General features: G+C 36.0%; 1 protein-coding gene across 1 annotated transcript in view; it reads left to right on the forward strand.

The window, feature by feature from the left end:
• The window catches only part of SLC9A3 (solute carrier family 9 member A3), a 49,554-nt gene extending 31,245 nt beyond the window's left edge, over positions 1 to 18,309 (forward strand). Inside the window, exons 4-16 of the mRNA XM_041405184.1 lie at positions 521 to 599; positions 1,445 to 1,622; positions 2,486 to 2,706; positions 4,609 to 4,811; positions 5,622 to 5,711; positions 7,545 to 7,615; positions 9,790 to 9,919; positions 12,983 to 13,098; positions 13,700 to 13,829; positions 14,346 to 14,522; positions 15,095 to 15,170; positions 16,542 to 16,655; positions 18,062 to 18,309. Coding sequence (XP_041261118.1) covers positions 521 to 599; positions 1,445 to 1,622; positions 2,486 to 2,706; positions 4,609 to 4,811; positions 5,622 to 5,711; positions 7,545 to 7,615; positions 9,790 to 9,919; positions 12,983 to 13,098; positions 13,700 to 13,829; positions 14,346 to 14,522; positions 15,095 to 15,170; positions 16,542 to 16,655; positions 18,062 to 18,309 — 1,833 coding nt within the window. The remainder of the gene's footprint in view (positions 1 to 520; positions 600 to 1,444; positions 1,623 to 2,485; positions 2,707 to 4,608; positions 4,812 to 5,621; positions 5,712 to 7,544; positions 7,616 to 9,789; positions 9,920 to 12,982; positions 13,099 to 13,699; positions 13,830 to 14,345; positions 14,523 to 15,094; positions 15,171 to 16,541; positions 16,656 to 18,061) is intronic.
• The last annotated feature ends 1,563 nt before the right edge of the window (positions 18,310 to 19,872 follow it).

Raw genomic sequence — 19,872 nt, forward strand, 5'->3', positions numbered from 1 at the left:
ATAGATAAGGTGAATTCATTACTTTCAGCTCAATCACTGTTAGTCAATTATTTAAAAAGTTTTAGCTCAATTATTATATTTTCTCTTATGTTCAACTTATATATATTCAACATATTTCAATTCAGTATCTTATTATTAGCATCTTATTAAGTACCTTATTTATCTTATGCATGTGAATAAATTAATCTTTCAAATATTTGGATTTTACAGCAAGAAATGCTTTAGAAAACACATCTATATGTAACAATGCTTCTTATACATATGGGGCATATTGAAGAGAGAAATGTATTGCTGTAAGTGTTGTTTTGTTTTGTTTTGTTTTGTTTTGTTTTTTAATTCTTGTTTCTTCTTGGCCCAGTGCATTTCTTTTATTTTGAGAAAATATAAAATTCATCCTCCAGACAGAATTTCCCTCAGTCAAACATAATTTCAGACTTCATAATGTTGAGGCCCCTAAGGAGTTTATTTTAATAGGCTCAATTCAGGAGCAATTATTAAATTAGTCTACTTTTCTTTCCAGGTGCTGTACAATGTGTTTGACTCTTTTGTTGCTATAGGTGCAACGAATGTGACGGGGATTGAATGTCTCAAAGGCATAGGTGCGTAGGAGTGAATTCTGTATCACACAATTGGTGCATATATGCAGTATTTTAAACAAAATATTTTTATTATGCTACTGGCAATATTTTTCAGCTCTTTCCATTATTACTCATGTTCGCACATTTGTATGACATAGGCAAATGTCTTAAGAAAATAAATAAATAAATATTTCTGAATATTTGGTAAACACAATCAGATCTCTTTTCTTTTGAGGAGACTCAATGGATGTTGAGTTCATTTGTTGAGAATACCCAACCTGACAGCTACATATCTTTTATTTGTAAAGAAAAAAAAATTTGTATCTTTTTATTTAATAAAAATAGCATTTCCTTAATTTCAGCCAATGTTCTCCCTGCATTCCTGGAAAGTCAAGACTGCATACAAGTATTGCCACTCCTTATCACTGATCACCATCAAGTAATGTTTGCTAGTAACTATCAAGAAATTTTGCCTGAAAATTTAGGCACTATTTCCCATTCCAAGCATTACATGAAACTAAATTATCTTATGAATAAATGTTTCAATAGTGGTGTTGTCATATTCTATAATATGCTTTTAAAAAAAACATTTGTTTACAGAGCATGGGAAAAAATAGTACAAAGAAATGTAGTGGGTTTTAATAAAAGTAAAGTGGTGAGGCTCAACAGAAGTAGTCTTGTTTTTCTACAGAATGCTACATCCACATATCAAGTGCTCAAAAGCCTTGAGCCTAGAAATAAATTTGACATGTTCTCCAGTTTTTTCTGTGATTTACTGGTCATTTGCTGTCCTCTCTCTGGAAGAGAAACAGTTCAAGCTATTACATTTCTATGGTTTAAGTTGTGTTAGGTGTTTTGTTTTTCAGTGTCATTCTTTGTGGTGAGCCTCGGTGGGACACTAGTTGGCATTTTCTTTGCATTCCTGCTCTCATTGGTCAGTCGTTTCACCAAGCACGTGAGGATCATTGAACCTGGATTTGTGTTTATCATCTCCTACCTGTCCTACCTCACAGCAGAGATGCTTTCTCTTTCTGCCATCTTAGCGTAAGTCTCTTTTTATTACTGAGAAGGGAATATGGTTTGTAAAAACATTGAAAGGAAAACCTAAATTATATAGGACAACTATAGAATATGACACTCATTAAGTTTATGCTGGATAATACTATGTTCACACTGCACTGGATTATAGTTTGCCAATCCTGTCATTCAGCCTTGAAAAGGAATGCAAGTTTTCCAGTATATGCTGAGCAACATGAGAACTCCTTTGCAAAATACAGACGTGACTCTTTCTTCTCTGTTATTAATAGCACTTCAAACTTAACAGTTGTCCATTTGAGCTGACATATTTCCCTATAACTTGAAACTAAAGCAATATTTTTCTAAGGCACTGTGTAAATGTCACTATTCTCTGTCCTCTCTCTCTGTCTTGACTGGCCATTAAGGTTTGCCTAAATATTGTCTGTTTTGGCTTGAGTACTTTTGTAGCCTTTCTTCTCTTAGTCTCCATTGATTCTCAGCATACCTTTCTTCTCAGTTTTGCTTGTCATGCTTGTAGATGATATAGTAAGTGTATTCAAGTTCTGAAAATCTTTCTGCAAACAGATCATTAGTTTAAGATTATGTCTAATGTAAACAAGGTTAAAAAATTCGCATTGAAAGCAGTATGGTAATCTGAAGAGAACTACATTCTGTTATGTTCTAATGAAATGCTGTCTTCAGGCCACTTGAGGTCACATCAGAGTGTATGTTTGAGATATGCTTTTTACCAAGGGTAGACTCCACAAGTGCTCATGAATGTATCTTTTATTAGGAATTTATAGTGGGTTTTTGTCACTATGTGACAGATAAATGGAAAAAATATTAAATGTTGCAACACATATTTTCTGAACAATTGTTTCTTTTTCTAGGATAACCTTCTGTGGCATTTGCTGTCAGAAATATGTTAAGGCTAACATATCTGAACAGTCTTCTACAACTGTAAAATATACTATGAAAATGCTAGCCAGTGGAGCAGAAACCATTATCTTCATGTTCCTGGGTATTTCAGCTGTCGATCCAAAAATCTGGACTTGGAATACGGCTTTTATTCTGTTGACTCTGGTCTTCATCTCAGTATATAGAGTTATTGGTAAGAGAGTGACCTTCCTGTTCTTGCATTGCACTACTGATGGAATCACATATTCTTTAGCCCTCTCTCCAAAAAAATATTTGGAGTTGTAGGTTTGCTCCTTTTAAAACATTCCATGTATTTCAGTTGAATTTATTGTTGCATTTGGGTTAGAGTAGCAGAGTAAGCTCTACAGTAAAAAGAGTTCCGTCATATGCTGAAAATGTAGCAGGATGTAATTTCTGATGATGTGTGAGGACGTGAGTAGCCCAGCAGTTAACACGAATCATTCAGTGGCTAACCTTTGTTGACCCAGCAAATGGTATTGGCAAAATCTCCCAGTAAAATGAACTTTGTTCTTTAATTTGCAGCCTAACAAAGGATATGACTCTTGTCAGCTGCATCTTTCCTTCAGCTCTTTCAATTTGGCACTAAAGAGATTGTCTTAAGCTAATGTTATGGTTGACTTCAGGTTTTAGGCACACAATGATATCAGACCATACATAATTACATTGCAGGTTCTCTGGCTTAAGAAATAATTCTCAGGGACTGATGAAAAACTGAGTAAATAAGGCTGTGGCAGGTATGGATTATCTACTGTCAATTTACTGGGTTTATATAAGTTTGCAAACATTTCAAAATACCAATGACGATTTGCCCAGCTACGTAGTTCTGCTGTAGTTTTGCTAAAATTGCAAAAAAGTTGTAGAATGAAATACTTGTGGAGAGTAACACACATGGCAATTTGGTGTATGTACTTACACCTGGGAATAAATTAAACCAGCTTATTTGCCTGCTTGTCTTGACTTAAATTCAAATGGCAGGTCACACATCTATCTAGCTGGCAGTTTTCCTAGATTCTGTGTTCTTATTCTGTCTAGAAGCTCCTGAGCTGAATGAAGTGCCTAGCCCCTTGCCCTCCTTTTCTAAATATTCTGCAAGCATTGTTCATTTAGCTGCCTCTCAGTAACTGCAAATGTGCCTGAGATGTTTTTAAAGTTTTCCTGTCTAGTCTTTGACACTTTTTGTATTCTGCAAACGAGTGGTTAATAATCCTGTAATAGATGTGATGATAAGCAAATAGTAAATATTCAGCAATAACAATAAGCACCCACTAAAGTAATTGATCTTGGACATTGACAAATTACTAAATACAGGATGATATTGGGCCTTACGTAATTGCAGTTCTCATTCCCTGAAGGAGTCAAATTGGTAGCATTTCCAAGGTCCCCTCCCCTGGAGTCCCTCCTTACAGTGACAAGACACTTCTCTTGGCACAAGTTCAAAGTTCTCTAAAAAGAGAAGAAACTGTTTTGCACTGGTTAACAGCCCTGGCCTGCTGCAGTGGGAAACACGTGCCATGCCAGACACAGGAGTGCTGAAGCTGTTTTCCCTCTGTATGGTGGGATTTCTGGGATACATTGAGATAGCTAGAGCCTTAGGTCTCCTGCAGTAGGCAGCATCTCACCTGTAGGTCTGGAGACAGTGTTAGCATAACTAGACAACTCTTCATAAGACAATGACTTAAATGTAATTTTCAGTGATTTGCAAAGTGTACGACACTTACTCCCTAAATCAGTGCTGTTTTAACCAGTTTCTGTTAACTGACCTGTACATATCACGGGTTACAGTGCTAGAAAACCTATTCTTTCTTAAAGAATATGGCAGCACCTTCCCTGGAGTGCCTGTGCCAGAGGGCAGCACTCTCAGAAGAGCTGCTGGCTCACAGAAGCAGCTTCACCTAATTCCTTTTGTTTGATGTAATGAGAAGGCACCAAGTGGGCAACACAGTGATAAGAGGGAGAAGTAGATGGTGAAGATTGTTATAAAGGCAGTCTGGTGGCACCATTTCCGTTACTCACAGCTGGGATACTGATGTTCCATAAGGATATTTCTAGACATGCTGACATTTGTTTGTTACAGGTGTCATTATACAGACGTGGATTCTTAACCGCTACAGAACTGTCCAGCTGGAGATAATAGACCAGGTGGTGATGTCCTATGGTGGACTACGAGGAGCAGTTGCTTTTGCTCTTGTTGCACTTCTGGATGGGGATAAAGTGAAAGACAGAAACCTGTTTGTCAGCACAACTATCATTGTTGTGTTTTTTACTGTTATATTCCAGGTAATTTAACTTCTCAAGCATGCTTCTTGCAAGGAGAAGGAGTCCCCCAAATGTACTGAATGCTTAAAGCAGTTCTCAGCTGAAGGTTGCATATTGTTTCACTGAACTGAAAACATAATTGAATTTGTAATTTTAGTAACAAAGATCCTATTTTATGTTTTCATGTGGGACCACATGGGGCAAAACACAATTTCCTCTGTGCTAAAAACTGTTCAGTCTTAGCTGCTTGGTATTAATAGTGCCAAGTTAATATCTGATTAAACATCCTTCACCTCATGTGAATAACTATAGGGAACAGTGCTTTTAATGGGCAGATACAGTCATTAAGCTGATCTACCTGAGCCTCAGTCCTTGTTTTAAAATATAGCAGCAAGCAGTGGGACAAGAAAGTATTTAACATCCAAACAAAATAGCACTTTCTGGATGAAAAAAAAAAGTAATATAAATGAAAATATGTCATTAGATAGCAGCTTGCAATATTTTCTGAAGTATATTACAGAAAGTTCAGTTGTATTCACAAACTCCTTATTTGTGGAGAAAATACCACATCAGGTGGCATAGGAAACACTTCTACTCTTCCATGACCATATTTTTCCTATAGATGATATATTTTTGCACCGTTGTCTTTTCAAACCTTTGTAATAGGAGCTGAGGGTACTGTATTGTTTTATTTTCTAGAAGGAATAGAAATCAACTGAGAAAGTATGAGAACCACCAAATAAAACACAAATGTGCTTTATTTCTGTTTAACCAGATGGAGGAAAGTCTAAGAGGACTTCCAAGTATTTATTGTTATGTTTCCATCCTTAGGGACTGACTATCAAACCTTTGGTACAGTGGCTGAAAGTAAAGAAAACTGAACACAGAGACCCAAAACTGAATGAGAAACTTCATGGCAGAGTAAGATATTTTAAAAATACCTCATGGTATCTTTTGCATTTTTACAGAGCACCTTAAGACAATACAAAATTGTTAGTGAAAATGTGTTTTTTTTGTAAGGGAGTGGGCTATCAAATTTCAAGAGCAAAATCCTTCAAACATTTCAAAAGTTATTTGTACATTGCTGTTTCTCTTTGGTTGGAGACCTGTGAGAGGATATTCATATGGAAGTTCTGGTCTTTCACTTGAGAATTCAATGGGGCTGGGAGTATTGGGGAAACAGCACAGATGGAATATGCTTCTTTGTCTTCATCTAAAAGAGGAGAATGATTGATAATTGCTAGGGCAAAGCATGTCCAAAAATTTTTATTTTTCCTTCTCAAAAACTTAATTTTTGGGAAAGGTATAAAAGCAGGCTTTGTAGCTTCAACATTACATAGAAAAAAAAATATATATATATATATACATAGAAAAATAGTCAGCTGCCCAGTACAAAATAATATATACTGACATTCCAGACTAATGACAACATTAATTCAGTGTGAATGTTGTGTCCCAGGATTTCTTTACCCTTTTAGAATATTTTGAAACACAAATTATTCCAATTGACTTTCACACCACATTATAAAGTTTTCATTAAGTAAAAGAAAACACAACTTTTCAATATAAATATAGGTTAAAGGATGGAAGACTATAAGACATCACAGAATCATCAAGGTTGGAAGAGATCTTCAAGAATATCCTGTCCCACCATCAACATATCACCACCATAGTCACCCCTAAATCATATCCCCCAGTACCACACCCAGGCAGCTCTTGAACACTTCCGGAGACAGTGACTCCACCATGTCCCTGGACAACTTATTCCAGTGGTTGCCATTGTTTCAGGGAAAACTTTTTTTGTCTGAAATCTAATCTGAACTTCCCTTGGCACAACTGAGGACCATTTCCTCTTGTCCTTTCACTTGAGACATGGCAGAAGAGGCCAACACCCACCTGCTACAACATCCTTCCAGGTAGTTATAGAGAATGAGCCTCCTTTTCTCCAGGCTTAAAAACCTCAGCTCCCCCAGCTGCTTCCCATAGGACTTGTGTTCCAGACCTTTCCCCAGCTTTGTTGCCCTTCTCTGGACAGGCTTCAGCACCTCAATATCCTTTCTGAGGGGCCCAGAACTGGACACAGGACTAGAGATACAGCCTCACCAGTGCCAAATGTCAGCCCTGCTAATCCAGACCAACACCTGTATATTCTGCAGTAATCATTCTAATGTTCAGAGTGAAATGTTAAAAACTATACACAGAAAAATGCCAAATTGTACGTGCAACTGCCTTGGTTTGAATCAAGAGTTATAAGTCTCCAGATTTCTATCAGGCAGCTAATACACTCAGTATGAAATTTTGCCCTAGATATTAAAAGAATGGTGCCTACTTCTACTCTGAGGGGAGTATGAACTCCTGAAACATCTAAAAAGTATCACTGTGGAAACTGCTCAACTGAAATAATCACCTACACTAATAGTGGCAGATGTACTTAATAGGGCAGAAATGGAGATGATAAAATGAGTCCATAATAGTTTTAAAATTGAATGTTAAAATGGGGGTTTAAGTACCTTCTCACTGAGACCCTTGTAATTCAAGAATACTTAGTGAATTTATGAAGAACTGGTTGGAAAGTTCAGGACCTTTGAAGAAAAGCTTATAGTAGTTAGTACTTCTGTAAATGGGGAAAAAAATTATAACAGCCATAAAATTATTCTGCATAGTCACCTGGTACAACATGAAATAACTTGAGCTATTTTCTAATTATGCTTTTTTATTTCTGCAAAGTTATTAATTCCACTCTCACTTTCCTAGGCCTTTGATCACATTCTTTCTGCTATAGAAGACATTTCTGGACAAATAGGGCATCATTATCTGAGAGACAAGTAAGTAGCAAGCAACTTAGAATCTTGAAATACTGCTAGGAAATATTATCTCTACATTATAACTTTTTAAGCCTGTGAGCTTATGGAAAGGAAGAGTGCTAAATGTAGTTAAAGAGGATGCATACTGAACATACTGGAAATATAGCAAATGTCAAAACAGTGTGTTTTTGTCCCCTTACAACTAGAATTTTTCCTTTCTCTTCCACAGTTCAGGTTATGCCTTTGCAGGTGCCTCAGTTCACATACAGGGGTCATTCTCTCAAGATTAGAGAACTGACTATTTGCAGAAGTTTTCACCTAGAATGTTAATGTTGGTTTTCCTTTGTACTACTACATTTCATGGACACTATTTATGTGTGGAGGCACTAAAAAACCTCAGCTACAACTATGCTAGCTGTTTATCCTGTCTCTACAAGGAAGTGTTCAACACCTGTGAAAGTTATGGCACAGGGTGCTCTGAAATTGCTCTGACAGTTTCAGCATATTAGTCTGAAACCAATAGTGAACCATCTCCTCTGTCTATAGTTGATTCATCTAGAGAGAAGCAGAATTACTCAGCTGAAAGATACACCGTTTCCTTTGAAGTACATGTGAAGATTTACCCTTGTGATGGACACAATTCCATAACTAGATGAATAAATGTGGAAAAAAGGACATCCTTAAGAGTGTTATTTCAAGTTAGGCCATTCTCTCCCTGGAGTCAGGTCATTTCATAGGTGCAAACAGTCACAGTTTTGACCTGCTAACCTCTTGCTGACTCAACATGCCAATTCCAATCCAAAAGCTATGTGGTTGTGTTAGCTTTCTGCAGAGCACACCTCTAATGCTTTCTGAGAAGCTGAGTGTGTTAGCTTAGGTTTAACATTATCATGCAAAACAATACAATTCTTAGGCTGAAGATAGCTTGTACTGGAGCTCAAGCAGAATTGTTCACCTGCGTCCAGTTATAGAGACAATCTCCTTACTTTTTTTTTGCTCTTCATTTATTTATGCAATAAAAAATTTTCCTGAGGCACTACAGACAGAACATCTTCTTTATTTTGGTCTAAGTTTGTAGTTTACTTTTCGGAAATAAATTTCAGTGGGCTATATATAATATAGGCAAATATGTCTCCAGTTTTGATATATTGCCTCAAAGATACAGCTATATTTTTAAAGTGGTAGATTGGCATGTGACCTCTTGCATGTCAATGTAATCCCCTTGAGTAAGAACAGAAGGAATAGCTTAATGTAGATTCATGGTTGAGTATGTGGTTTGATGACAAATGTATTTTGAATGAGACCATATTAAGCCTGCCTTTTGGACTTTATGTACATGAAAGTGCTGCTTCCATGAAGAAATGACAACCCCCAGCATCCTCCCTGATGGGTTCAGGTGTGGCAACATGAATTAGAGCCTTCTGGTCAGATGTTCTGGCCAGAGAAGAGGAATAGTTATCAATTATGTGAATAATATTTAACACAAAGGGTTTAAGCAATCTGAATCAAAAGCTGTAAAGTCAAAATGGCCATTGGGTGAGATGAATAGAGTAATTCTGAGCAGTAGTCTCCAAAGCTGCCTCGTGCTCTTCAGGTGAAGTGTTGAGGAAGTTAGAAGAAAGTACAACAGCCTTTAATCTTTGGACCCTAAACATGACAGGGCAGATATTCTATCAGACAATCTTGGAAGTGTAAATAATTGAAAATACACATGGCTACTATCCCCAGAGCAGAGCACATCAGTGGCATGAGTAAGGCCCTCTGGTAGAGCTTCTGGAAGGGCACTGTCATTCTGAACTGATTTTCTGGTCTGTCCTACAATATACCTGGGGGCTCAACAAGGGAAGAAAATTAAACATAATCAGAAGTGGCAAAATAATGTAGCATAATATGCCAAAGTATAAAATGTGTTACTGACTCCGAAATGGGATACTGTAATCATAGCATTCTTGTAGTAGTGTTGGGTAAGTGAACTGATTAAATGCTTTGTGACAGCTGCATAAGTCTGTAGCAGGCTTTTCCTTGACTTTCTTTACATGCTAATTGAAAAGCTTCAAGACACAAATCCCTCACATTCCACTGTTCACTATTTTTTTCAAAGTATTTAGCTAAAAAAATATCATTTATACTAAATTAAAAATGCTTTGAAACTAAAATTGCTTGTTGCCATTAACACAGTTTGTTTAAATTATCAGGTGGTCCAATTTTGATAGGAAATACCTCAGAAAAATACTGATGAGAAGGTCTGCTCAAAAATCAAGGGACCAAATCCTTAATGTTTTCCATGAGCTCAACTTGAAGGATGCAATTAGCTATGTGGCTGAGGTACTTATGAACACTTGTTGACATATTATAGCATCATTTGGAATTTGTTTTTTTTTAAAATTTGTACTATAACCTAAAGTTGATCTATTGCAGGAGATGCCTAAAGGAAAACTATTTCCATCTCAGCTCTGCTTTTATTTTTTTTTTTTTTAATATGTTTTGAGTGTCAGTATTGCTGGTTTGAGAAGCTGTAGTTCTCAATATTGTGCCTGATTGCCAAATGCTAGTATATTGTACTTACTTCAGTGTACATTTCTGTTGCATTTTACTGAACATCTTTGTTTCTATATTCATTACATGAAAAAAATACTGTAATTCTGGAGAGGTGTTGTCTTTCTAAATGTGCCAACATCCTGCAGGATAGTGGGTCTATGTGATGACAAATCTGATTTGAAGAAGCTCACTTCCAAATGATATGCATATGTGGTCAAAATGTGGGACTGCTAATCTCAGTCTGCCAGATCACTGTAATATGGACAAAAGAAAAAAAAAAGTGTAAAATGTAACTTTAATTCCATGGAATCATAACCCCCATGATTCAGTAATTAGGGTAAAATATACTACAAATATCAATTGCAATCAAAGAATTGTGAAGTTAGGGAAACTTAGGACTTGCAACAGGAGAAGTTTTTAAAGGAGATTTGAAGAAATTTTCTGACCTTCTGCAGGAGTAGTGCAGCAATGTTGCTCGATTATGTATCTTCTTCAGTATGAAACTAGTCACCTCAGCAATGAATGTGCAGTATTGATACAGTGTAAAGGATACTTTTAAATTGAATATTTTTAAAAGTGGTTTTTGAAATTATAATCTATCCATGCCCATAATGTCCAATTGAATTAATTTTCACAGTTAGGTGATATGTCAGTTAATTTCTTTAATTTAAATAGAAACAATTACTATCATTGATACTACTACTACTGCTAAGCTATTTTTTTTAAATGAGCTACAGCCAGGCAGTCTCCTTCAAATGAAACATAATTTTGGAGATTGAACTCAGAAAACAAGAGGAAATTCAGAAATTATGTTAGTATGGAAGATGGAGAATAGTTCAATAAGACAAGCAAATTCTTCCTTTTGAGATTTTGTAAATTATCCATTTAGTTTTTAGACCAGCTGAGCTCAAGAACTAATTTTCTTTCTTGTGATTCTTTCTGGGTCACACCTCAGAGGAAGAAAGTTGGATAATGACTTTGAGGTGGATGACCATGAAACTCATGTTCAGATGCATTGCTGAATCTGTTCAGTAGATTCATTACAGGGTTTCTTCTCTTTCTTTAACAGATGCAAAGGGCTTTACAGATCACTAATACATGCAGATTTAGAGTTAGAATTTCTATCCAATAATGTCTTTGATCCCATATAGTAAAGATAGATTTCTAAAAGTTAGATTAATAATTTTTTAGGAGATGAAACACAAGAGAACGGCTTTTTGTTACCTTAGTCCAAATCCTGTTTGTGTATATTGTTTCTTGCAGATAAATTCTGTTGGGCAAATGTCTACTGATCTGATAATAGAAAAAGAAATTGAAAGTTGTCCAAGTTCTACAGAAGTTTTGCAACATATTTTCTTCCAGCAGAAATTAATTATGAGTTGTAAATCCTAAATTCTCACTTTAATATTTTCTTCAATGATACATTGCTTTAACAACTAAAAAGTTGCTAAAGCAATGTATCAAAAAAATGTATTAAAAGAAAACTTCACTTTGCAAATATATCTTTGAACTAAATATCTATGAATTACAAGCTGACATTGAAATTAAAGCTATTTTTCCAGGACAAGTAAAGACCTGCCTTCCCCAGCTACTCACTCTCTTCTTACTTGCAAGAAACTTAGGAGTTTAAAAATTATTTCATATATTTTTCTTTGTTCAACTCTGCTGCTATGGTGCATCTATATAATAAATAAGAACTGAGAGAGTTCAGTCTCTGTCTAGGAAAATTCCTTACAGTTGAGAGGGGAGAACCTAAGCCAAGAAAAATGAAAATAACCCAGAGGAGCTGAAGGGAAGTGACTTAAAATACTCATGGTTCATAACTTGTTCTGGCTAAAATACCTTCACTGATGATATGGTATGATGTACGTATGAAACATTAAACCTTATTTGAAAATAAAGTCAGATTCACTTAAGAAAATGGATGGGATGATGTTCTCCTAGAATTCAATTTTATTAACCTCAAGTTTTCTGCCTGCAGAGGCCACAGTGTATTTCTTAATGCCATTGGTAACCCACATACTGTGATACGTATGTGGGTTACCACAACAAAAGAAATAATTTTTTTGGTTTGCTCCATGAGTATGAAAATATAAATGGCACACAGTAAAGTTGGAGAAATGTAGATAAAATCTCTGTTCTGCAAGGGAGGTGATTTTTCTTGATTATTACTGCTTAAAATCTAGAGATCTGCTATGGGATTTCACTCCACTGTGATTCAAAACCATAGATGTTTTCAGCCTTTGTAACCACAATGTCACCCAACAGATAGCTTTTAGCTAAGCAAGAGATTACTTAAGGTGTAGGGAAAAGTATGAAGATATAAAACTGAACTTTTCCAGCAGTTCATTTCTGTGACACCAGTTTTAAAACTGAAAGAAAATCTCATCTCTTCAATATATCATCTTGTCATGCCATAACCTCTTTCTAATAGTCTTGTAGACTTCTATTACCACTTAATATTTGCTGCTTCCAGTCTGGTAGAGAATAGAAAATGGTGCTGATAATGTGTTGATGTATTGAAACATAAACATGCTTATGTATGTTCCTATGCTCTTGGCTTCCAGCATTTACAAACCTATTGAGGCACAGGAAATCATTCACCTCTTCAAAATCAATTTCTAAGAGCAGAGTAGATTTTCTCTTTGCTTTGTTTGTTGGGATAATGTCACTCAACGTAAAGAAACCATAAAACTTAAAAATGGCTTTTATTTATTATCTAGATACAACTCCTCCCGTGCTTCTTCTGCCATTTGCATAAATACAGTCTCACAAATTATCTGTATTCTGATATGCATTTTGTCCTAGGTTTTTACAGCTGTAATATGTCTTGTTTCTTTCCGTGACCAGGGGGAACGTAGAGGTTCGCTGGCATTTATACGTTCTCCGAGTACAGATAACATGGTAAATGTGGATTTCAGCACTCCACTCCCAAGCACTGTGGAAAGCTCTGTCTCTTATTTATTGTAAGTAATGTGGACTGATGGGGTGGTGCATGAGAGGAAATTGAAACACTGCTAAAAAAATTGAAAAATGCAAATTACAGGGGCTTCAGTCACTACTTTTTTGATCTTTAATTAATATTTTCTCCCCCAGAAAATGTGTATATATGGATTTGTAATGTCATATTTTACACACAGTCTTTTTCAGTAAAGGCTGGTAAGATGAAGCAGACATCCACATTAGAGTTGTTTCATTTGTCTTTGGTTCACCAACTGTTATATACAGGGCTAGATGTTATTTCTGTGTTTGCTCCAGAAAAAGTAAGGAGAGAGGGAAGGAAAAAAATTGCCCCTTCCTTAACTTTTTGATGAATCTGTTACTGAACACTCCGTGTGTAGTGTAAACTGTGGAATAAATTAATGCTACATCCCCTTGAAAGACAAAAACCAGTGATCTTTCCACATTTCCCAAGTCATTGTCATTTAGCCAGGTCTTACTCTTCTTTTTTTTTTTTTTTTTTTTTAACTTCCTCTTGTTTTCTCCTTTTTATTCCTCGTCTTCCTGGTTTTTCTTCCTTTTCAGCAATCACTGATTTTAAAAACAACTTCTTGTGTTTTTCTTCAGGAGAGAAAAAGCTGGACCGGTTTGCCTTGACATGCAAGCTTTAGAGCAGAGAAGAAAAAGCATCCGGGACACAGAAGACACCCTCGCTCATCACACCCTGCAGCAGTACCTGTATAAACCCAGGCAGGAGGTGAGAGCAAGAGGCTAGCACTGGACTGTTTTTCAATCTAAAACTAAGAGGAAATAGGAACCAAAATTTGTGAGTGAAACTCAAAAGGAGAGAACTCACTGCAAAATCTGGACCCTTGAGGAAGATAGGCTCTTTGTGTGATTTCTCATTTAAGAACATGGTTTTTTATAATAACTAGTGCCTTTGAAATCACTGGGGCCAGTGGAATGCAGAACTGTGTCCAGGAAAGGTTCTGATCAGGATTAAATGAAGTGTATCAACTGAAGGGATTCGGACACTTACAGGGGAGAAGCTTACTTTGAATGACAGTTCACTCTTACACACTTAAAAATCCTGGACTGGTTTCATGAAGTAAAAAGAAAAATGTGAGTTTTATTAATGCCTTCAGGCTAATCTTTAGTTCACTCTTTCTTACGGAGTTGTTTACATTTTCATGACACTGACTGAATTCATTGATTCAGGGCTTTCACCTGTATTTCTAAGTAAATGAATATTGTCTTCCCTTCCTGGCCACAGCACAAACACCTGTACAGTCGTCATGAGATCATGCACAGTGAAGATGACAAACAAGACAAGGAGATTTTCCATAGGACAATGAGGAAGCGCTTAGAATCTTTCAAGAGTACCAAACTAGGAATAAACCATCCCAAGAAGCTCAATAAAATCCACAAACGAGACCGGGGCCAAAAAAGGGTAAAAATACTTTCACAAGGACCCAGATGTAGCCACCTATTATACAAACTAATGGGTGGGAAGGGTAGGGAGGACTCTGAAGGGTCCTATGTCCTGCACTTATCGCTGTCCTATAGAACTTCGTGAATTTAGAGGACCTAAGCAAGAAAAGATAAAACTAGGAGATAATTCAAAGGGCTTCTTCTCACATTCTGCACTTCTCTATGCTTTGGGACTGTTCTTCTGGGTGAGAGATTTCTGGTCACTTGAAAAACAACAGACCCTGGACCATGCTACTACACTGCGGGGAGATTTTGCAGGATAGAGGTAGCAGGATAGCACGGAGCATTCAACTAAATTTGCGTGAAACTAAGAGAGAACACACAGTATAAAAAGAGCCAAAGTTTCTTTTTTTACCGCATCTCTACACACTTCAGGTGTAGGTGGGAAATTAGTGGTATCCATATTGAGTCTCAAACAAAGATTACAATGGATTTTAGGTTATTCTGCTGATCTTGTCATTTCAAAGGGTATCACTGCCATTGCTATCTGATGAAATTAGCATTTTTGGTCACTTTTTGCTTTCTTTTCAGAGAAATAGCAGTGTCATACCAAATGGAAACATTCCTTCAGAAAATCCAGTACAAGACTTTGCTTTGAAGGAAAAAGGTAAAAAGACTCTTAGACTGTATTCATTAACTGAATTTTACCAGCTACATTGCCAGTAAAGCATCACTAAAAGATATTGTGATATGCCATAGCAAATTTGACAGTAAAAAGGGACTTCTAGTCATAGTTCAGAACTTGGAGTAGTGATCTGCTTAATGCTTAAATGTAGTGTTTAGAAGTTGGTTTTTTAGGAATCTGGATGACAAACAAAATTTTAGTTGGCCTTTTTGCTCACATTTTAAAAGTATCACATTTATATTCTGTAACCAAAACAATGCAGTGGCTACAATAGAAATGAAATTTCAGCTTCTGTTTGGATAAGGTACACAGAGCTGCTCATTTTTTTCATCACAACAGGATATGTCTACCTAAGACATCAGCCATATAAAATTCAGTAGCTGAGATTGCATTCTTATCTGAGTTAAAGTCCACTGTTTTAGAAGGGTCTGAATCAGAGTTGAGGCTAAGCAAGCACGATATAACTCAAGGAAAGCGTAGCTTTGGAAGGAACACATAGTCAGAGGTCAGTTCTAGAACTGCTTCACCCTCCATGAACAGATCTATCACATGGATCAGGCTTGGAAGTGTAATTGGAAGCTGACCAGCCTGGGGACTATCCCTAGTAAATGCTGATTTTGCATATAAAGCCCAAAATTCTTTCCTGTTTTACACATTTTTTTGGCACTGGTGTCAGGCATTGCAAGATGTGATGGGTGTTAACATGTTTATTATACAATTTTAAATTATATGTGTCACTTCAAAACTGAAATGTGGTTAAAAGCCGCTGAACTAAGTTTGATTTGTGTTCTTCCCTTTGTTATGCCTGTAACTCCTTGATCTCAAAGACAACTCAAGTAAAATAGAGAGGAATTTAATCTTTTCTCAGTAGCTCCAAGCAAATATATTTTTCCTTATGTACCTTCTTTGAATCATTTACTGAGTGTTATTTTTGTTTGACTGAGAGGAGCAGTACAGGTTGGCTCCCCAGGTGTAATATTCTAGAACTACTTTGCTTGGGAAGAGCCTTCTGAATACTCATTAGTAGGTCATTCAATATTGTCTTATTAAAGAACTCTGCGTAGAGATGTCATCATCTACTTAACACCAAAAAAGTTTAATTGGAAGACAGACTTAGCAAGTGGATTAGCAGCTATTGAAAAACTTGTTCTACTGCAGTAAAAGCAGCAATGACCTCATTAGGTTTGAAACTAGTCATTATACTAATCCTGACCTGTGTCAAGTGATGAAAATCCTTGTTAAAAATGTATTTTTGATAACCATGACAGCGTCAAACCAGCAAGAAATAGCATTTTCTATCAGAACTGATAAAAATTTCTAATGAAATTGCGTTTTTTTTTTCTTTCCCCCTAGATATGGAGTTTTCTGAATCAGAAGAAAATAATGATTATGAGACTTTGCATCTAGGCAAAGGAGTTGATTTCCTGGCTAATGTGACGAAACAAAATTTCACAGATGCTCCTGCTGGTAAAAATATTTATTACTTACAAAGGTTTTTTTTCCCCCTCAAATATAACAAAATGCATTAGAAATGCTGATGAGTTAGCCTGGGGTTTTTTGTTTGGTTGGATTTTTTCAGGTTTTTTTTTTTTTGTTTTTTTTTGTTTTTTTTTAATGGAGTGATTTTTTTATGTGTTCAATCTGAAAATACATTTGCTTAATATTAATGTTAATTGATTTTTGGATATCTGGAGGTATGGAGAGCATCACATTTGAAACTGACAGCAGTGGTGAACATGACTACTTAAACCAGTTTAAAAGCCACTAATTATTTCTAGCAGCAGAAAATGTTATTTTAGAATCGTCTTACCTCACAAGACCAGTCAATACTAGTCCTCTGGAATTGTTTTTCACTTGCATTGGAACTTCGTTGTGATACATTTTGTTCTTATTTCAGGCATGATTTCTACTTTTACGTTTACAATCCCGTCAGATCCTTACAGGCTTATAGAAGTCACTGAAAAGGGCAGATTGCAACATTTCTGGAGCCCTCAATGCCCTTGATTTCCAGGCCTAAAAGACTCCAAAATATTAGATTGGAAGCTTATAACTATATATAACAGAAACCACCTCATATGACTTATGGAGTTATAAAATTTAGTATTTCTCTTTAGCACTTCTGTGTTTAAGTTTTTTCAGCATGCCACTGTTTGCTTCATGTGTAATTGGTACCTACAGTGAAGAAAAACCCTTGTGTCCATACTCTTGTGGCAGACATCCTTAAATGCAGTTTATGTATGACACTGTTTCATGACAAATTCTATGTTTGAGTATGTATAAAGACACCTAGAAATAAGTGGATGGTAAGATGCAAAATGTTTATGTAAAAGCTTGTCAAACTTGGTAACTGTATGAACAGGCTTCTGTATGTTACTTTTGACTGTTTCGTGGCCTGCCATAGCTACCTCACACTCATCTGTTTCTGGAGTGGTGAAGTTGGGGTTTTTTCACATTTTTTTAAGGTATTTGATTTGAATTTTCTGCAGTTATTTTATGCTGTGCTTTTTTGCTTTTTTTTTTTTTTTTTTTTTTTTTTTTTTTTTTTTTTTTTTTTTTTTTTTCTCTTGCTTAACACTTGTGGACTGATTGCTTCTTTTATTAATTTTATTTTTTTTCTCAAGATATCCCTAACATAATTGCAAATTTGATGTGACAACCAATTTTGCTCTTTATTGAAATCCAGTATATGTCTAGCTACTAGCTATAACCAAGGTATATGTGTGTGCAATAGTCTGTGTATTGACTTAGACACACAAATACCAGTGTATCAACCCATTTTTTCCAACAGCCTCTCCTTTTATAAAGCATCTTGCTGTATTATCAAGAAATTATTTTGATTACTTTTATTTGTCACTGGTGAATTTTTTTTTCAGGAATTGATAACCCAGTATTTTCAGCTGATGATGACCAAAGCATCTACATGAAGTTCACACCATGGTTATCTGGTGAAGACACTGTGGTACCCTCACAAAGGGCCCGAGTGCAGCTCCCATATTCTCCAGACAACTTCAGACGGCTCACTCCAATCCGGCTCAGCAATAAATCAACAGATTCCTTCCTGCTAGCAGATGGCCCAGAGGACCGACCCAGATCTTTTCTCCCAGAATCAACACATATGTAATATTTTAAAAGATATTATTGTCACCTTTATTTTTTAACCAGACTTCTTATCAGTTCTGAGAAATAAACTTACTCTTCTGTTTTTTCTTCTTTCAGAAAATGTCTTTCTTTCCTGATTTCTTTGTGCAGCTAAACCTCTTTTATTTACCTCTGACTTAATTAACAAAACCCTTTTCCATTTTCCTTCTGCAGAAGAGCTGTTCAACTATTTGGGGTCCAATGCCTTGCTACTTTTACAGCAGATAAGGGTCCTTCTCTTTGTTTTCACTTGAATATTTTAAATGCCAAGAAAATAGTATTCCAAGTACAGAATATTGGGCATACATTTTCAAGAGGCTTCAGGTTTCCTGGTTAGTTAGTACTAGATGATAAAATTGGTAACAGAATTCCCTAAAAAGGAATAAAATTTTTTTACTCTGTTGCTAAGAAGCCTTGATTTAGCTGTGAACATTTTTCCAGATTATTTATCCAGTGTCCAGGAAGAAAAATGCCCCACTGCTACAATGTAACTATTCAGTGACACTACTGATGTACCATTACATTACATAAGAAAGGAGGTTAAAATGAATTGTATTTGCTAAAATGCATCAGATTCTCCTTGTGGGGATAATTACACAACAGAATTGTGGAGAAGCAGAATTCCATTTAGAGATTTATTCTTAAACTGTGAATTTACCTTAATCCATACTTTATTTTGAAAGTAGAGAAAGGCTTAGCTTTCTGATGCAGCAAATAACTTGTTGCTTCTAATGTGTTAGAGGCTTAAAATTAGATTGACTCTGGGTTTAAATTAATATCCCAGTTGCCCTTTAACTTCTTCTGTGTGGAAATTTTCCACACCATAAAATCAGTTTTAATTTTTATAATCAAGTCAGGTAGTGCTTCAAACGAGGTGGGTCAGGTCCACAGTTCAGATGTAATTGAATAGAACACAGGGCACTTCAGGGATTGTGCAATGAAACACAAAAGTCAGTGTCATCATGAATACACTTTTGTGGAATCCATGGTCACAAATATATGTCTTAATGACCTCTGTCATCAACAAAAAAAGTAAGTTGAAAGTCTTCTCTAGCTGTTTCATGAAACTTTTTTCAGAGAAACACCTCAAGCCAAGAGTGAATACTGCTAATTTTGGCATAAGAAGAATGTCACACCTCTTAAGAAGGAGTAGAAAAGGTAGTTCCATTTTTCTTCTGTTCTGGCTTCTGTCCCTTCAGAAGATAAGTTAGTTCAAGGGTAATTTGAGGAAGCACATCATTTTCTTTACTGGAGTGGCCTGTAGGTCTGTGTTTGGTTTCAGTACTGAGTTTCTTAATAATGCATCTTTATTTATTTTTTAAATGATGTTTTAAAATGAACACTGGGTTAGTTAAAGGACTGTGAATTACAGTCCAATATCCTGATTGAAAGTGTGAGCAATGAGCAGCATTCCAAAAGGAAAATTTCACCTTGACACTTACCCACATTAAAATTCTCTTCACTTTTTCTTCACCACTGAGAACATTGTCACAGAATATTGACATATGACCTGCAGAACATTTTCTTGCAAGCCTTTGTCCTTTTC

This window comes from Onychostruthus taczanowskii, unplaced genomic scaffold, assembly GCF_017590055.1.
Source record: "Onychostruthus taczanowskii isolate IOZ18803 unplaced genomic scaffold, ASM1759005v1 scaffold222, whole genome shotgun sequence".
In the NCBI taxonomy this organism is placed as follows: domain Eukaryota; kingdom Metazoa; phylum Chordata; class Aves; order Passeriformes; family Passeridae; genus Onychostruthus; species Onychostruthus taczanowskii.